Genomic DNA, 19,414 nt, shown 5'->3' on the forward strand with positions numbered 1-19,414 from the left:
AGACGATGCCCAACACCGTGGCAAAACGTGCACCAAGATCATGTTGTAAACCCTGAGTCTGACTCGGAATCTATTCCCTGGGATAGTCGAGCTTTGTCGGCTGTTCTACAAGTCTCCTACATCATCTGGGACACTTGAGGTGTCGAGTCAATACCGTTAGCAGTACCAGAAAATCATGATATATCAGTGCCAGCCAAACTAAATAGACGGCGTTAGAAAGTGTTCTGTGTACATTTTGTTTGAAAGCCACGCCACAGAAAGACTTTGAGGTACCATGCAGCTCAAAATATGGGGATATATGCAATCTGAGCTTAGTTGCCGCAAAGTACAACAAAGTTTCTGTCCTATTCTCTGTTTTCTAACCGGCCCTATGCTAGTGGGCTGATTGCATGTTAGACCGGACTGCGCCTCACCTTGGTCTATTTCAAGCATTGATCAAGTGATGTTGAGGCCAACAAGGGGCTTTCTACTGTTTAGGCCCTGGAAGATTTCCGGGCGTCTTAGCAACATTCAGGTTAACCACCTAAACGGCATGTTATTAAAGGATTCTTCGATACAGGGCTTCTGCCCAATCATTATTGATAAAATGAAACTGCATAAAGAAGTCTATCAACAATGATCCTCCAGCTTGGGTTGAAACTGGCGTTTGCTCATGTCGCCACCCCCTATACCAGGCTGAGGGAAACGCAAAGCCACAGGCCAAAAGACGATATAAGTTTGCTGGATAGATATTGATTCACTCTAAAAGAATTCTTGCATCCTGCTAGAAGGGAGGGTGCATTCACTGGCTGTTTTTTTCACCTCAAAGCCGACATTTTCACCTCACTTCAGTTCACTTTTCCGTTGGCCGGCAGATTGCCTACGTTCACTATTTAGCCTCAGTCTCTTCGTGCAGGCTGGTAGAAAATCCTGACTTCTATCATTCTGTCCAGGCCCGCATGTTCTTTCCATGTTCTCCTCTTTTGTATCTCTCCATCACCGAGCTTCCTTGCCTCATGTCAAAACCCACACAGTCCTCTGAGAGTACAAAAACCTTCTCGTTCTTCTTCACAGCTGCTCTTTGGGATTAATCTTAGACGACCGTTCTTCGAGTCTCTTTCAGTTACGGTCCCAGTTTCATCTCTGGACGAGATGGAAGATATTGCTATCATCGGTATGGCTTGTCGCTTCCCCGGCGAAGCTACGTCGCCCGAGAGGTTGTGGCAGATGATGGTCGATAAGAAATCAGCTTGGTCTGAATTTCCCAAGGATCGTCTGAACATTAACGGGTATTATCATCCGAGTGGCGATCGCCAGGGCAGCGTACGTATTCGGCCAATTGAACACCGCTAATCATCTTTTGGGTTGTCCAACTAACTCGCATATTTAGATATCGTTCAGAGGTGCCCATTTCATTCAAGAAGATGTGACTGCTTTCGATGCATCAGTGAGTCCTGCGGCAGAAAGTTCGGTTACCATTACCAACTGTACTTCTAACAACCAATTAGTTCTTCTCCGTCATGTCCGAGGATGCGAAGGCCATTGACCCTCAGCAGCGCTTCCTCCTCGAAGTATCCTATGAAGCACTTGAAAATGGTATACAGAGTCTTCTTATGAACAAAGATTCATGTTTTAACATTCTATAGCTGGGCTTCGCATTGAGGACCTCAAAGGCAGTCCAACAGCTGTCTATGTTGGCTCATTTGTCAAAGGTTGATTTCCAAAGTTTACGCATGAACTGCCATGCTAAAGGTTTCCAGATTACGAACAAATTTGTCTCCGTGACATGGACTGGCAGCCTCAGTATGCTGCAACGGGCACTGGCAACGCCATCATGGCCAACCGGATTTCGTACACTTACGACTTCAAGGGGCCAAGCATGACAGTAGACACCGGCTGCAGTGGAAGCCTTGTGGCGGTTCATTTGGCTGCACAAGCCCTCCGGACGGGTGATTGTGATTTGGTATGATGATCCTCACAATTCTTGCCTATTCTGTTCTAACTCTAAAGGCTCTTGCTGCTGGTGCCGGCCTGATTTTGACCCCTAACACTATGATGCCCATGACAGCCTTAAACTTTCTTAGCCCAGATGGAAAATGCTTTGCATTTGATTCTCGCGCCAATGGCTACGGACGCGGTGAGGGCGTTGGCTTTGTTGTGTTAAAGAAGTTATCACACGCTCTGAGGGACAACGATACGATTCGAGCTGTCATACGTGGCACTCATGTGAATCAGGATGGTTTGACTACAGGTCAGTAATGGCAAATTGAGTAACCCGAACCATTCAACCCTAATGAAACATTCAGGTATTACCCTCCCAAGCAAGGAAGCCCAAGTCGCCAACATTCGCAGTTTATACTCTAAGTACGACTTAGACATGCAACAAACTGCATTCGTCGAGTGCCATGGCACTGGAACCCAAGCTGGTGATTTCAGAGAGCTAAAGGCCATCTCAGAGACTCTTGGTGCCGATAGAAAGATTGAAAACCCTATCTTTGTCGGCTCCTTGAAAACAAATATTGGCCATTTGGAGGGAGCTGCTGGTGTTGCCGGACTAATCAAAGGCGTCCTTCTGGCCGAGAAGGGCAAAATTCCGCCTAACATCAACTATGAACAAGGGAACCCAAACATAGACTTCGAAAACTGGAAAGTCAAAGTAAGTTCCATGGTCATTGCACCAGTATGAATGAGAATATGTATTGACAGAACTACCCGAGGTGCCCACAGACCTTATCGACTGGCCTGTCGAGGGTCTCCGCAGAATCAGTGTCAATTGCTTTGGCTTCGGTGGCACAAACGCTCACGCAGTACTCGACGAGCCTGCTCTCTACTTTGCTTCACGCGGTATTGTGGGCAACCATAACTCTGCTATACACAACTCTGCAAAACAGAAAGTTCCCGCGCCTGAAGCCAAATTACGACCTCAGCTTTTCGTTTTCTCTGCCAATGAACGCAAAGGGGTTACTCGCGTGATGAGGATGCACGGCAAGCATATCAAACACCTCATGAATCTCGGTCAAAATGAAGCTGACAACTACTCTTATACCCTGGCATGCCGTCGCTCTGCTTTAGAGTGGAAGAGTTTTGTTGTGGCAGCTGACACATCCGACTTCATTACAAAGCTGGAGGCCAAGGATGACACCAGTGTCCGCGCCTACCGGTCAGCTCGTGAAAGCAACTTGAAAATTTCTTTCCTCTTCTGCGGTCAGGGCGCACAATGGGCCCAAATGGGCAAGGAGCTTATGTGCTTCGGCACTTTTCAAGCTAGCCTTGAGGCTGCAGCCAAACATATCAAGACCTTAGGAGGGAATTTTGATCTGATTGAAGAGATCATGATGGATGAAGACAAGTCCCGAATTAGTGATCCTAGAATCTCACAACCAGCAACAACTGCAGTCCAAGTGGCACTTGTCGATCTGCTACGCTCTTTCAACATTGTCCCCAGTAGCGTTGTTGGCCATTCCTCAGGAGAAATTGCTGCTGCATACGCTTCTTCTTCCATTGGCTTTGAAGCCGCATGTGCACTCGCCTACCACCGAGGCAGCTGTGCCTATCTTTTAAACTCTATTGCACCTTACCTTGAGGGGAGGATGTGTGCAGTGAGGTTGTCTTTCCAGCAAGCACAACAGTATCTTGGGCATACTGTTAGGCACAAAGACCTCGAGATTGCCTGTATCAACAGTCCTACGTCAGTGACAATTTCTGGCGGCTCGAAGGACATTTTGTGGATGAGAAATGACTTGAAGATGCGCCAAATTCCCTGCAAAATACTGGACGTCGACATTGCCTATCATTCCCGCCACATGAAGCTGATAGAAGAAACATACAAGGACTGTATCAAGGATATTGGTCCAGTCAATTCTCCCTCGAATGTGGACTTCTTCTCCTCAGTCTTTGGCACCCTTATTCCTGGTTGCCGTCTCGATTCGTCTTACTGGGTGAAGAACCTGGTCTCGCCAGTGCAATTCGTCGAATCAGTCAAGGGTTTGATGGCGTCCGACGACCGACCAGACTTACTCATTGATTTGAGCCCTCATGCCACTCTAGGGTCGGCCGTATCAGAAATCATCTCTGAGCACTGCTCTAACTTTCAACTACATTATGTGTCGCTCATGAAACGTAAACAAGACGCTGCCGTTACGACCCTCGAGGCCATCGGCGAAATTTGGGCCCGAGGATATCCTGTAGATATGTTTGCAATCATTTCCAAGTAAGTGAATTTATTAACCCTTTCTAGAACCGAAGCTAATAGCTTTCAGAGGCAACGACACTGGGGTCTACAAAACGCTCGTTGACCTGCCTTCATATCCTTGGAACCACTCCAAGAGTTTTTGGCACGAATCCCGCACCTGTACTGAGCATCGTTTCCGGAAATTTGCTCGCCAAGACTTGATTGGAGCTCGTTTGCCTGATGTCACGACTTTTGAACCCTGCTGGAGAGGCTTCTTTCGCATCTCCGAGAATCCCTGGGTTCAAGACCACCGTGTACAAAAGACCATTGTATATCCAGCTTCGGGCATGGTGACTATGGCTCTGCAAGCCGCCAGTCAACTATCTCAGGATATGCTTGATGTGATTGGTTTTGAAGTAAATAACCTACGAATCGAGAGAGCAATGATCATCCCTTCTAATAATTATGGACTCGAATATTCTCTCAGCCTGCGGCAAGTTAGGTCGAAGTCGGATTTCGAGCCTGAGTGGAACTTGACCATATACTCGAGAGAAGAAAATGGCGCCTGGGTCCACCATGCCGATGGAAGCGTCAAGATTCGTCAAGCCACGATGCCGTCCGCTGCGTCTATGGGCAGATACAGGGAGAAGTACTTCAAGGTTCAAGAACTTTGCGATAAGCCACTCCCACCTCGCCAGCTGTATGAGACTCTAGACACCGTCGGACTCAATTATGGACCCTGTTTTCAGAATATCGCATATATCGCAACATATGGCAACTCTTGCATTAGCAAGGTCCGAGTTCCGGATACGAAGTCCAAGATGCCTGCCAACTTCGAATACCCCCACATCATTCATCCTGCGACCCTAGACTCGATGTTCCAAACGCTATTTGCCATTGACAAAAAACCCATGGTACCCTCTCATATCGAGAGCATTTTCGTCTCCGCGGACATCTCGCACGATATCGGCCACGAATTCACGGGATGTGCAACGGCCGAGATGATCGGTCTCCGCGAGGCCACTGGTTCCATTGCCATGGTGTCTGATGCACATGACTGGGCATATCCCTCTGTCTTGGTTGAAGGTCTTCATTTCAAGGCTCTTTCTACCCCTCCCATAGAAAACGGTGGCTTCATCCCCAATTACCGCAACCTCTGCTCCACCGTCGTCTGGAAAGAGAATTATGCAACATCCACAACAGGAGACTTCAGTCAGATGCTGAATCTTATGGCTCATAAACGCCCTTCTCTCGCTGTCCTTCAATGCGGTGGCAATGAATACTTGGCTAAGCATGCTTTGGAGGCGCTCTCTGAAGGCGGTACCCCGCGGATATCTCGCTATACCCTTACCGACAAATCAACTCATTCTGTTTTGCAGAAATGGTTTGAGAAGTCGAAAGTGGCTAACCTACTTGAGCAGCGTGATCTTTCTGCCAGTAAGGACAACTTCCCTCATTTCGACTTGGTCATCATCTTCAAGGATCTTGATGTGAGCCCCAGGGAGGTATCTCAGCTTCTTCTTCCAGAAGGCCTGCTTCTGAACGAGGTCTCGAAGGCGGCATCCAATAGAAATGTGGAGTTCTCTGTTGGAAACTCGCATTCATTAGAGTACCATCATTCAGTTCAAGCCTCGTACGAGTTGAGGTATGGCGATGATGTGGGTCACTGGATTTTCGAACAAGAGTTTGATGCATACTTTCTTGCTGGCGACGTCCGCCCTGTTCCGGCTCTCGAATTTCTCATCATCTTTCCAGACAGGGCGACGCCAACCATTCACTGTCTTGTTAACAATATTATCAGGTTCTTCTCAGACAAAGGCTTTCTAGTGAGCACAAGCACTTTGTCTGATGCTCAGCCTCTTGGCAAGACATGTATTTCCCTTCTTGAGGTTTGCGACAACTTCGTCTATAATTGGAGTGAATCACAGTTCCAGGAGTTTCATAATCTACAGAACTCTGCAAAGAGCGTTATCTGGGTTACTCGAGGTGCCAATCGGCGTACTACAGATCCGAGAAACGCTCCCATTATCGCGTTGGCCCGAACCATTATGTCCGAGGACCCTCAGAAGATTATTGCCACTCTTGACCTGGACGAAAACACATCCGTCACTTCACCCGCGCTGCCGAATATTATTTTAGGTATTGCGAAATCGATACTTACCGGATGTCTAGAGACAGAATACGCTGAGGAAGGCGGGAAACTCTACATTCCTCGCCTGACGCCTCTGAAGGAGTTGAACGAGTTGATCGAGAACGACTCGCGTGTCCAGCTTGTCCAGGAGCAAATATTCAACTCTCTTTGTCCTAAAAGCTCTTATGAACTGGTCATCTCCAAGCCAGGCCTGTCGAACGACAACTTCCATTTTATGGAGAATTCCTTCGCATCACAGCTCGGCCAATACGAGGTTGAAGTCAGAACACTGAGTGCCGCATTGTACAACGAAGACCTCCAAACAGCGATGGGCCACACTGCTGAAGACACACTTGGTCTTGATGTATTTGGAGTCATCTCCAAAGTCGGATCTAAAGTGAGGGATTTACGCTGTGGCGATCAAGTTCTGGCCATCGTTTCTGGTGCTTTCAAATCGCTCCATCGGGTTGACTATCGTCTTGTTAAGTCTGCACCACCACCCATCGACTGCTGCCAGTACACTCCGAGTGTCTTTATTGCTGCATATTATGCATTATTTACCATCGGCCGCCTTTCACCTGTGAAAAAGATACTCGTCCATGCAGGAGCAAGCGCAGCAGGCCAAGCTGCTCTTCGGATCACAAGCTTCATTGGAGCCGAAGTTTTTGCTACGGTACTTGGTGACAATTCAGGCGCCCAGAGGAAGACTCTTCAGGAGATTCACGGTCTCGCGGATGATCATATTCTCAATGCGGATTCTGAGTCGTTCGTTTCTGCAATCCTGGCATCAGGCAAAGTGGACATCGTCTACAACCCTACCCAAGAACACATAACACCGAATTTCAAATGCGTCAAAGCCTGTAAGTCTATTTGCCAAAGTTAGAGAGTGCTTTAAACTAATAAACTTAGCTGGCTGTATTGTTCAGGTCGCGAGCAGAGTGGGCACAGCCACACATGTGCCCGTTGCCGCCACTGCCTTCATTCAGCTTGACATTGGTTTGCTTTTGAGGGAGGATCCAGAACTTATCATTAATATCTTCCACAAAGTCGACGAGCTTGTGTGGAAATATCTCGCGAGGTACTCAAGCCTCCAATGCAAGCCAATTCGCCGCTTCCCAATGTCCGACTTTGAGGGTGCTCTCAAGCAAATCGAGAAAGAGCCTTACAATGGTCTAACAATCATGGAAGCGAAGTGTGAAAGCAGTGTACGGGTGGCTAAAGAGATTCAAATCAAGCCTCTTGCAGCTTCCGTGGACCCCGAAGGTACCTACCTTCTGGCGGGAGGTCTCGGCGGCTTGGGAAGGAGCATTGCAAAGCTTCTTGCCGATAATGGCGTAAAGAAGTTAGTGTTTTTGTCACGGTCCGGTGGTACCAATGTTGCCAAATCTTTCCTACAGAGCCTGCGAGGAGTCGAAGTTCGTACAATTTCAGTGGATATCACGGATCGCCAAGCCCTTCAAACCCTCAAACTGGGGAAGATTTCTGGGGTTGTTCAATGTGCCGCTGTGATCAAGGTAAATAATCTCTGTTATCCTTGTACTTGTCCGGAAAAGCTTTTCTGTTTATTCATAATCGCCGCTAACGATAACCGCAGGACGCCATTTTCGAGAAGATGGCGCATGCCGACTGGACAACCGCTTTTGGGCCCAAAGCAGTGGGTGCTTTTAATCTCGTTGACGTCTTCGGCTCCGGTCACCTATCGTCTCCTCCCTGGTTTCTGTTTCTTTCCAGTGCCTCAGGAATAATCGGAAACCGTAGCCAAGGAAATTACGCGGCCGCCAACGCTGTACAAGATGCTCTCGCCAAAAGTGGTCGTATAACGGCCTGTTCCCTTGATCTCGGCCCTGTTCTCGAGGCGGGCATGCTGGTGGGAGATGAAAAGACGCTGGGGAAACTCCGCGGGGCAGGATTTTACGGAATCCGCCAACAAGACTTTCTCAAGATGGTGGAATGGGCTATCACTGGCGAAATCGTGCCAGGCGTTTCTACCCCGGCCCAAATAGTATCGGGCGTAGGCACCGGTGGCCTTATCCACCAGAACAACCCTGGAGACCCCTTCTGGTCTCGCACGCCTATGTATTCATACATGAATACCGTAGACATGGTGTTGAAGGTATCGGACGACGATTCCAAGAGCACTGCCAAGAATGATGTCAAGGAGATGCTGGCTGCCTGTTGTGGGCGTGATGAGGCCGAGACCATCATCTGTACTGGTCTTGTCCAACTCATGGCGAAAGCTATGAGTCTCCTCCCGGAAGAGATTGACCCGGAGCGGGCACCTAGTGCCTATGGTGTCGACTCCCTTGTTGCAGTTAGCGTGCGAAACTAGATCTTTCGGAACGCCGGGGGGGTCGACGTCTCAGTGTTTGAGATCCTTGGGGAAGCATCTCTCCGCAAGCTTGCTGGTGTTGTTGCAGCTCGCAGAAACTGGTAAAGTTACTAGTCAAGTGCAGTGTAGGTGAAAGGCAAAGGGGAGAAAGGGAGGATAGAGAAGATAGTGTACATGGTTCATGGCTCGCGTGGCTACTGCTCAATGATGGTTCGTGACTGGATGCAGATTCATGTGTATTAGTGCAACAGTTATGAGATATATCAATAATGATTTGCACTGGTCTTTATAAGCGCTAAGCTCTGTTAACTCAAAACAGACGTCTATTCTTATCAAATCAATAAGATATGATATGATTGTGATTTCGGCGCGCCCCAGTCAACGGGATAGGTCTGAAGCGAAGGTAAGATGGGTTAGCTCGTATCTCCAACCACTATCTAAGTTGTTATTCACTTAGTATGACTTAAGCGATCGACTGTAACTTGATCATCTTGGACGAGGGTATGGTCAAGGCGACCATTGGGGGGGGGATAACCTGACCAATTACCCACTTATTTAAATGAATTATGGGTCTATCTGACCAATTTTATGATTGGCTGTATTGAGGTGAAGTGGGTCCACCTGACCATGGAATTTTTAATCGGTCAGGTGCAGGTTATCCCCCCCCCCCAATGGTCGCCTTGACCACACCCTCATCTTGGACAACTTGGAGCAGGGAGGTACAAGGGTAAGTCGCGGGTTCTACTCGTCTACCTTCCCGCTGGTCTGCAGTATCCCCGAAGACTGGTACAAGTTCCCTTAATGCTGTCAGCATAAAATAGCATCAGAAGCCCAAATTAGGCTCTTAAGGGGGCGTGTAAACACAACTTTTCCAGGTTTGACTGCTTCCTTGCCCTGCGATTTCTTTTTCTTTAATCGCTGCACTTGTAAACTTTTGGACAAAAAGCATCTACTGATATGGACATGAGCACAGAAGACGTTTTCTCTTGGCAATGCCTTACTTGATGCCCCTCATTTGATGTCGCCGTGGGTGTCGGCCTCTCCTGAGAGGGAAGGGACACAACAAGCTGTCAGGCTATGTGCCTAATATATCAGGGTACATGCATTTTAACAAGATGCGATCTGGTTGATAGACCCAGAGAAGTAAACAATGGAGAGAGGGTTGTGCAAGGGGGCCTCCCAAATTCCAGAAAGTTCAGGCTCGGCAAGGCAACTGGTGAATGAGGCTCCAGCCTGGCGAGAGGACTATGCTTAAGCGTCTTGGTACACTTCTGGCGACGTGACTCACTTTCTCCTGGCGGAACAAGCGAACAGAACAGCCGTGGGACCAGTAAGACTTGATGGTGGCCTGGCCAGGAGTTAACTGTGTAGGTTACCGATACTTTTAACATCCTGACCATCGTAACCAGCCCAGCTGGACAAGAGAGAGAATATTGTAGTTCGCAGAAAATATTCATTCAATGCCAAAGGGAATAAAATATCGCCTCAGATTAGACATACAGTAGAAGGATAGCACAATATGTGGTCCCTTGTGTGGTGGCAATGGAAAATCAAGGCGCAGGGTAGCAACACCAAGGGCGACACCGAAAAAACTGGCATGTGGAAGTCTATTCCTGTGCAGCCTCACGATCGAATTAAGATATTTGCAATACACACATATGCTAAAGTCCCGGTGTGGTACCTCAGCCGCATTGTAGGCATGCATGTACCTAAGGATACGGATACCTATCCCTGGACACACACGGCAGGCAGGCCAAAGCGAAGGTGGGGTATCCACCGCAAGGTATTTTCCAGTGGTTGCCACAGTACCAAAAACGCAAAGTGCACGCCTCAATTAACGCGCTGCGCGCTTTCCTCTTCCTGCGCAACATGACATCAATCATAGAATAGCTGCGATAAGATAAGCAACCTTCGCAACGCACCTGTCTACCTCCCATCTGGGTCAGGTACTTACTGTCTCTAGTGATTGCAGAGCCGATAAGGCATAACTTCTTTTTCGTGTTTGCCTTCACAAGAGCCACCTTCACGTCAAAGCTTGGGGAGCGTCAACCTGGAACCCGTCTGGGCAGGTCAGACTGGACAACACCTTCCTTCTCTTGTCCGAAATATTTCCGTCGCTCTTTCCATCGTTATTCTCTCTTTCTCTATCCCTTTCCGTTATTCCATTCCCTTGCTGCCTACACTTCCACTTCCAGAGAAGCAACTCCGTTTTGAGGGTACTGCTTGGGATACTTGAGCAGCACGAATCCCACACACACACAGCCTGCAGCGCAACTCGACTTCTGAACCAACAGATGTTGCAGCACCGCGCCACTCACCAACACACTTGGTCGCCTTGTTCGACACTGCCCACCCACCACCGTCCGCCCCTGCGTGACTAACCGACAAAATGGCTGACGGCTCAGCCGGCGTCAGCGATCGCGAGGCTCTTCGCGCTGTCGCCAACGAGCTGCTCGACTTGGAAAGCGAACGAGACTATAAGCAAGCCGTCGCCCAATCCTACGACACGGCACCGGGCAATCCGCAAGCGTACTCCGAGTCGAAGAAGGAAACTTTGAAAGAATATAAGGCTTTGCTAAAGAAAATCGACGAGAAAAAGCAGCAGAAGCAAGCTCTGGAGCAACGAGTACGGGCGGCCAAGAACGAACGAAACCACTCGAGTACCGCAACTACATCTGGCGATATGAATCTTTGGTCGCCGAACAACAATGGTTGGGAACAAGGTATGTGGCTCTAGTTTTTTCTTGATCTGCTTTCGGAGACGTCTTCGAGACTCGCGGACTGGTTGCCGCCGCAATATAGGCAGCTGTCTCGGGCTCGCGCCTGCCCATTTTGCCTCATTCTTGCCCAAGCTAGGTCCTTTTTCTTGGGCATCAGTTCTCACTTTTCCCCTCAAAAGCTATCTTTCACTTAAAGGCGGTCTCGCCCAACCCAGTTTGCCTTTCTTCTACACTACTTCGTCTTAAACGTGTCCGGTGTATCATATAGAATCTTGAAAAGCTATTAACGTATTGCAGCATCGTATCCGTACAGGATGTCGGCTGGTACTAGCTCATCTGCATCCCAAGGAATGCCGAGAGCTTCTTGGAACATAGCCAACTCGTCATTCTCCCTGCCCGCTCAGAGTACCAGTTACTATGGAGCCGACCCCTTCGGCTCATCAGGTCGAAACACACCTGTGAACAACAAGAGATCGTATGGAAGTACCTCCCTTGACGTGTCCAGTCCCGGTCGCAACAAGACTCAGCGCATAAGTGATGTGCCGGCAGATGTCATTGACCTTACTGGGTAAGTACTCATCCTAGCATGAATAGGGCAGTGATAGAATAGGACTGTTCTAGCAGGCGTCAGTTCAAAGACAATACTGATAAATGACAGGGATGATGATGATATCAGCACATCGATCTCGCTCTCAATGCCACATGGCCAGCAGGCACTTAGTGGCAGGCACGCCTTGGCTGCTTCCAACTGGACAAGTGGCCGCCAGCGGGACTCCCCATCTATGGCGTTGCCTTTTGGCTCTGGATCGAATTTGGCTGCCGCTCAACCAGGCCGCAACGGCTATCTTAACGGAATGCCTGGCTCATATCCTAATTCCACTTACGGAAACGGCTTCTCGGGACCACTTTCCACACCTAGCGCAACTCTTGATAGCTCGGATCTTAGGACTCTAATGCCCGGGACTTTTGTGTCGGACGATGACGATGACTATGGCTCTCCGTTCACAACTGCTGGCCGGCTTCTTAACTCGCGAACGAATCCTTCTTCCTTCCGGTCATCTCTCAGTACTGCCGACGTAATTAACAGAACTAGGAACTTCAATTTCATGGATCTGACTGATGGATATGGAAACCCATTGGATGCCCGCGTCGCGTCTATAATGCAGGATATCAACGACGATCCACGCAAATCCCGGGAAGAAGTTGAAGCACTCTTGAGAAATGTGCACGCAGGTATGGAGATCCCTGAGGAGGACCGTGAGGGAACACCAGACGCCATGAGATATCCTCTTTACGCTCATCAGCGAGTCGCCCTCACGTGGATGAAACGCCAGGAAAACAATACTAATAAAGGGGGGATTCTTGCTGATGATATGGGCTTGGGAAAGACCATTTCCGTTCTGTCTCTGATGGTATCTCATAAACCGGAAAAATCTCCCAAGGTATGGTCATGGATCCTTGAACAGTTTCGCCTGCTAACCTGCTTTTGTAGACAACTCTTATTGTTGCCCCTCTTTCTCTCATCCGGCAATGGGAAGATGAGATTAAAAAGAAGATTAAATCTTCTCACGCTTTGTCTGTACATGTTTACCACAACACACAAAAGATTAAAGCAACGGAGCTCATGAAATTTGACGTTGTCTTGACCACTTACGGAACCCTGGTTTCCGAAAAGAAGAAGCTGGCGAACTGGTGGAAGGATCTGAACGGCCGTCAGGCCAACACGAAAACAGACCCAACTTTGGCTAGTTCGGTATCCCTCTTCCACCCCAACTACTCAATGTTCTATCGCATAGTCCTTGACGAAAGCCAAATGATCAAAAACCGCAACGCGCAAGCTGCTTTGGCAGCAGCTGCGCTGCAAAGTAAGTATCGTTGGTGTCTTTCTGGGACTCCAATGATGAACGGTGTCGACGAGCTCTTCTCACTGTACCACTTCCTCAAGATCAAACCATACTGCGATTGGAATAAGTTTCGGGTCGCCTTTGGTGTACTATTTGGCAAGCGAGGAGACCCCAAATCCCAGGCCATGCGAAACCTGCAGGTTCTCCTCAAAGCCACATTATTGCGGCGAACCAAGACGTCGGAAATAGACGGCAAGCCTATTTTACAACTGCCCGAGAAAACCGAAGAGATTGTCTTTGCTGTTCTCGATGAAGATGAGCGGAAGTTTTATACCGATCTGGAGACCAACTCGCAAGTACAAATCAACAAGTACCTTCGGAAGGGCACCCTGGGCAAACACTACTCTCACGTCTTGGTGCTGCTGCTTCGTTTGCGTCAATCCTGCTGCCACCCGCATCTGCTACTCGACTCGGATGAGGCAGTACCCGAGGTGGATGACAGAATGCTGGAACGGGTGAAGACACTGTCTGACGCCGTCATTTTACGACTCACCGAGAAGTCCCGCTCCCTTGGAAATGCCGACGCTATCGACGAAGGTTTTGAGTGCCCCATTTGCTACGACATGATGCCGGACCCTACCATTCCGCTTCCCTGCGGACACGAGCTCTGTGCCGGCTGTTTAAAGCAGCACATTGACAACGCCAAGCGTGACAACATTCGGAACGGAGAAGAGAATAGTCAGGTTAAGTGCGCTGTCTGTAGAGGCCCTCTGGATCCGGAAAACATCATTACGTTTTCTGCATTCAAGAGAGTTCACATGCCTGATGAAACCAATGGAAGCTCTGATGACGAAGATGAGTCTGATGGCTCAGTTTGGAGCAGTGACGAGGACGAGGCCGATAAGAAGGAAGAAGATGATGAAGAAGTCGACAAAAACGGAGACCTCAAGAACTTCATTGTTCCTGACAACATCTATGACAACATTAGTGATGCCGATGAAGAAAAGCTGTCTGTTACCCCAGAGCCGAAGCCGATATCTAAAATGGCTAAGAAGAAGGAGAAGAAGGTTGTGTCGCCTAATAAAAAGGCACAGAAAAGATTGAAGAAGATCAAGGGGTCAATGCTGTATTCTCTTCGTAAGGATGCAAAGAAAAACGCCGCTGCCTGGAGGGACTATACGAAGTACCTCAGTCACCATTGGCTCAGCTCGGCAAAGGCTAGGGCGTGTATGGAGCTTCTTAAGAAAATCCAGGAAACCGGCGAGAAAACCATTGTCTTTTCGCAGTGGACCATGATGCTGGACCTTCTGGAGGTGGCTATCAAGAAGGAGGGTCTCAATATCAAGCATTGTCGCTACACCGGCGAGATGTCTATGGCCGAGCGCGATGATTGTGCAACAAGGTTCACGACAGAACCTAGCGTCAAGGTCATGATGGTCTCATTGAGAGCTGGCAATGCTGGTCTCAACCTTGTTGCAGCGTCGAACGTCGTCATCATGGATCCCTTCTGGAATCCGTACATCGAGATGCAGGCTGTGGATCGAGCCTACCGAATCGGCCAACAGAAACCTGTCAAGGTGTACCGTGTATTAACTCAACAAACAGTCGAGGATCGTATCATCCAGCTTCAGGAGAAGAAGCGAGCTACAGTTGATGCAGCTTTGGATGAACGGGAGGGCGCGAAGTTGGCTGGTCTCAGCATGACAGAGTTGCGCTTTTTGTTCAACCTTTGAGGAAGAATCATGACGCAAGATTAAGCCAGATATGGTTACTACGATGAACTGAGCATCCGAATTACATTGCTCGCTTTTCATTCTGTGTCTCTGGGGGGGAAACCCAGAAGAATTTTCAACGTACTCACGATTTTCTTGCTCATTTGCATTACTATTTGGATTGGAAGAGGGGAGGGTTGAGAACAGATACAATCATAAAGAAGACGCTTCACAGCGGGGAATTGGTGATTGATTGTAATGGGTACTATCAAGAGGCCCCTAAGATGACAATTTCTTATGTTGGGGGAACACAAAGATTATGACGGATGGTGGCGTCCAGGTTCTGGCTTAGAGCGATAGAGCGCGGCCTTCGAGTATGCGCGCATCACGCACAGAACTTATTTGCTAGGTCTAACTAGAGATCAATACACTTGCTGACAACGTACCCAGAGGTACCAAATATCTTACCATGTGTAGCATTTCATCAGGAGTTTCGCTGCTAGATGATGGAATGGAGCTGGTGATCTCAGCATGCGAGCGGTGTTGTTTTTTGAAACCACACCGCGCATAACGACTCACAAGATGCATATGAAGTTGGCAAAAGTGACTTTGTATTTTGTAGTTGGATGGATGGCTGGTATCATAGGACGAACTCATGGTGAACACACTAGGTAACGTAACCTTAGTTTAGTAAAGAGCAACTTGCCCCTTGACGCCATCGTACGATTTCTTCCTAGCCCGCTCATGTTCAAGGTATGTGAAAAAGGCTCACTACAAGTCGAAGGGGGTTGCGGCCAAGAGAGAGAGAGAGAGAGAGACAGTATGCATCATGGTACCGTGGACTGGAGGAATACAAGTGATTTGTGAATTTAAAAGCCCGTAAGCTAAGGTTTTATGACTGTTTGCTTGCTTCATCAATGTTCGGTTTCCGAGGTGTAAGTCCTCTCAGACACCTCGTGTCGCGTCTTCCTCCGACCCTGGATACAATGGGACTGGATCCTCTTTCATCCGCGAAAAAACAATCTCCTAGATATCTTTTGACTCAACGACGGCGGTCACGATGTCGCTGATGCGGACGATCGTAGGGTTATCCTGGCTGGCCCCGGCAGACCAGGTCCAACGCTTAATACGTGACTGGTTATCGCTTGTGCGCCAGGCGGCGCCGACTTGAAGGGTCGGCCGGCTTTCGGCGCCGTCGACAATGTCGAAGCGGATCTCGCGAATCTCTGTGTCGATGTCGCGGATGGCGGTGCCTCGGACGTTTTTTACCCATTCCGGGCGGGCAGGCTCCGAAGAGTTTGACTGAGGTGGGGGAATGAGGGTCATGGAGAAATCGGTTAATGCGTGCGCTGCGGCGTTGGCAAGGTAGAGCGTCAGGGCAGATAGGTCTGGGTAGGAATCGCGGGAGGGCGGGTATGACGTTTGCAATGAATTAGGGACTGGTTCCGGGTTGGCCGAGTCGGATGTGTTAGGGAGGAGTTGGACTTGGAATTGGGTTGTTGTAAGGGGCGTCAGGAAAGTACGGCCGCGGATTTGGAGACGAGACGTGGGAGATAGGGTAAGTTCAACTTGAAAGTCGGCGGGTGTGGTTGTGAACATGTTGGCGAGAGCCTGGGAAGCGTTGGGACGGTTAGAGGCGCCACCAGAGTTGTTTCGCAGGTCCGTAGTCGGGAAAGGAGAGGTGTTAAGAATGAATGAGGCTGCATCGACGCCCGCTTGGCGAAGGATAGTGGTAAGGTCACCAACGAAGCGGGTCACTTGCTCTATCGACCGGTCGTGGAGGAGCTTGGCCACTATGGGACGGAGAAGGTGGTATTGATTTTGCGTTTGATGCCGACGCTGATGAGGGGGCGTGGGTCGCAAACGTTGAAGCTCATTCAGACGATGGGCGTGGCTAAGGAAGATGTGTAGTCCCAGATGTGTCGCTTCCGCGAGCTTGTTGTCGGGGTGGTCATCAACCGTGTTGGCGCTGTCTTCGAGCGTCTCCAGCTCGATGGTGAGGCTTGGCCCTGAGGCGGGGTTGAAGGATATCGCGGAATTGCTTGCGCGAACTCCATAAGATGCGAGTGAATGGGCCTCGCGGTGCAGTTCGTGCCAGAGTTCTTGCGCGAAGATGGTGTTTCTGGCCTCAAGGACGCGATCTTGCAATGATGCGCTGTCTGGGACAGAGGTTCCAACGGCAAGGCGGCCGGTGGATTCGCCCGACCTGCTTATGGTGATGCCTAGGCGTTGGCAGCCTGAGCCGACTCTACCATGCTGAAGAAGTGCTGAGCCATCATCACCACGGCGCAAGGGGGCAAGACTGCTATTTCTGAACTCGGGTGACGCTAAAAAGGGTCAACAAGTTGACAATTAGGTGCTGCACATTCGGCTTACCTTCTGAAAATCCGAACCGCACGCCAAGAGTATGCCTCTCCGTCGGCATCCGGCACATCGACCATCCAGCCTCACGTACCGCCAACACCTCGGCCCAGTACTTCTCCTCGCGCTCGATCTCCTTGCTCAAGTGGCTAGCCGCCTTCTCTGCCGACGCCTTCGTCGTGTTGATATCAATCAAGGCCCAGCCGAGCGAGATGTCACGGTTGTCCTTGGCCTTCTCAGCGTCGCGTTGCTTCTGCTCTTCATTATCTTCGCGTTTGGCAATTCCTAAAGTGCCAATGCCAGTCCATTCTCGCAACTGCTGGGAGAGGGTAACACCAGCCTGGGCGGGGCTTTCCTTAGAGAGCAGCAATGATATAAAGTCGAGAGTCATGAGAGCAGCGTTTTGAGCCACACTATAGCGCAACTGTCAGACTATATTCTAGAGCAATACGGTGATCAACGTACTCAATATTCTTTAGCACTTCCATTCGCGCAGCGTTAGCATCCGCCGGCTCTTCCTCGTTCTCCTTTTCATCAGCCATGGGGGTATCTTCCTCTTTCACTTCGGCGACTCCATCATTCCTGTCCTCAATCTCCTGCTTCAGACTTTCTTCTGTGACATTGCGGAAACCACGCTCTGCTTGGACACGCGCGATGAATTCACCGAGGTTCTTGGGTTTGCGGCCACCATTCGGGGTCGGGTGGAGAGAGGAGAAGGGCATCGAGCTGCCCGACGCCATGGTGGGCAGATATAGATTGTTCGTTTGCTTTCTGTCGAGTCTAGTATTAGTAGATGGAAAAGAACGTGAAGTTTAGCGCCTGCGATGCGCCTGCATGTTGCGAAGGAGAGTTTGCGGGACAGTGGTGAGGCTGCCGTGCAAGGCTGGAGGTGAATGCTGAGAATCGTTATGGATTGGCTGGGGCCACCGAGACGGCCTTAGCTCCACTCAGCTTGTAGCCAATCATCGGTGTACCATTTCGGTCAATGTGAGCTTCACACCAGCTGCTCACCGAACCCAAGTTGGTTAGGTCCAATTGAAGTCGGAGCTTTGCGATATCAACACTTTTCTTCTCCCCCCCCCCAAATAAACGGAGGGTGATGTCAATTAAATAGATGAATTTTACGGTAAGTTAGACAGCTACAATGGCCGGCATTTGGGTGCTCTGTGCAGCCTTTACGACATCATTCAATCAACAGATTGATATGGCAATGAGGATGTCCGCATAAATGGAGCAAAGGCGCTGAATGCTAGTGTAAACATAATCATTTATTTCTGCATTCCGCTGAAGAAAGAGATATAAAGACCGGACAACTTGACTTGTCACTCGAGCACCAAAGTTGTCGGGAGCTAACATTGTTCGCTTTCACTTCGGAGGGTCATCCCTGTATCCCTGCCAGTGGCTTGCCTCCACCATCATTAATATGTCTCTAGCTCAACCGTGGGATTGGAGCGCAGCGATTATCGGAGCGGTTTGTCGACAACTCCGGACGCCGTCATCTGGTTGAGAGAGACAGTCATTTCAGGAGGCACAAAGCAAGATCTAAGACATTATTGGTGGTGTTAGTGTCTGAAATGTTGATATTAATTGACAATAAGGTTTATTAATGTAGGACGTCCGCGTCTATCAACGAAACCTGGATGACCCCTCCAAAGGCCGCGGAGCCGCGCTCACCAAAAAGCTCCTTTTTGCTGTGGTGCGCACGGCATGCGCTCATCCAGCATGTTGAACCCTGGACTGGTCCATCCACCAGCCCCGCACTGGAGCTTGATAGAGGGGCAGGTTGAGGTTGGTGACAAGTCTGGGCCAGGCAATAGTGGTGGATATGGGTGAAAGGAGCCCAGAATAAGCCCGAAGTGGGAGACGACCGAGGGAACCTTGTAAGGTGTTAAACCCCTCACTCGAGTAACAGCGAGAAAAAAAAAAAAGGCAGCACTGACCAATTATTTCCCTCACGAATGGGGATCACTGGAAATGGTTTGACACATTCATTCTTGCAGTGAGCGATTAAACAGACCGGGCGACTTCTCATGCCCGTCACACCTGGGCATTACTTACTCTTGTGAGGCACCGAAATGTCAGTGAAGATCCTTCTGCAACAAACGCTCAGCTAAAAGACAGCCCACTGTAACCAGGCTGGCCAGTAAGGCGCTCCCTTGTACCTGAT

At 49.5% G+C, this 19,414-nt stretch overlaps 3 protein-coding genes across 3 annotated transcripts; 2 read left to right on the plus strand and 1 right to left on the minus strand.

Annotated features, from left to right (window-relative positions):
* Positions 1-1,131: 1,131 nt before the first annotated feature.
* Positions 1,132-8,610, plus strand: CTRU02_207472 (polyketide synthase (beta-ketoacyl synthase domain-containing protein); the record flags this gene model as incomplete). Its single annotated transcript, XM_070204897.1, has 11 exons — positions 1,132-1,302; positions 1,370-1,426; positions 1,488-1,575; positions 1,626-1,691; positions 1,740-1,942; positions 1,990-2,230; positions 2,286-2,635; positions 2,697-4,189; positions 4,239-7,141; positions 7,191-7,795; positions 7,876-8,610. 11 exons carry the CDS (start codon positions 1,132-1,134, stop codon positions 8,608-8,610), a joined length of 6,912 nt encoding a protein of 2,303 aa, XP_070061430.1.
* A 2,389-nt stretch (positions 8,611-10,999) lies between these two features.
* On the plus strand, positions 11,000-14,907 carry CTRU02_207473 (swi snf family dna-dependent atpase; the record flags this gene model as incomplete). Its single annotated transcript, XM_036719138.1, has 4 exons — positions 11,000-11,333; positions 11,628-11,898; positions 11,989-12,772; positions 12,823-14,907. 4 exons carry the CDS (start codon positions 11,000-11,002, stop codon positions 14,905-14,907), a joined length of 3,474 nt encoding a protein of 1,157 aa, XP_036588845.1.
* A 1,005-nt stretch (positions 14,908-15,912) lies between these two features.
* On the minus strand, positions 15,913-17,987 carry CTRU02_207474 (RNA polymerase ii mediator complex component; the record flags this gene model as incomplete). The annotated part of the gene is made up of 3 exons (XM_036719137.1): positions 15,913-17,213; positions 17,263-17,660; positions 17,713-17,987. 3 exons carry the CDS (start codon positions 17,985-17,987, stop codon positions 15,913-15,915), a joined length of 1,974 nt encoding a protein of 657 aa, XP_036588844.1.
* Positions 17,988-19,414: the final 1,427 nt, after the last annotated feature.

Source organism: Colletotrichum truncatum (genome assembly GCF_014235925.2).
Source record: "Colletotrichum truncatum strain CMES1059 chromosome Unknown Contig_0004, whole genome shotgun sequence".
Lineage (NCBI taxonomy): Eukaryota > Fungi > Ascomycota > Sordariomycetes > Glomerellales > Glomerellaceae > Colletotrichum > Colletotrichum truncatum.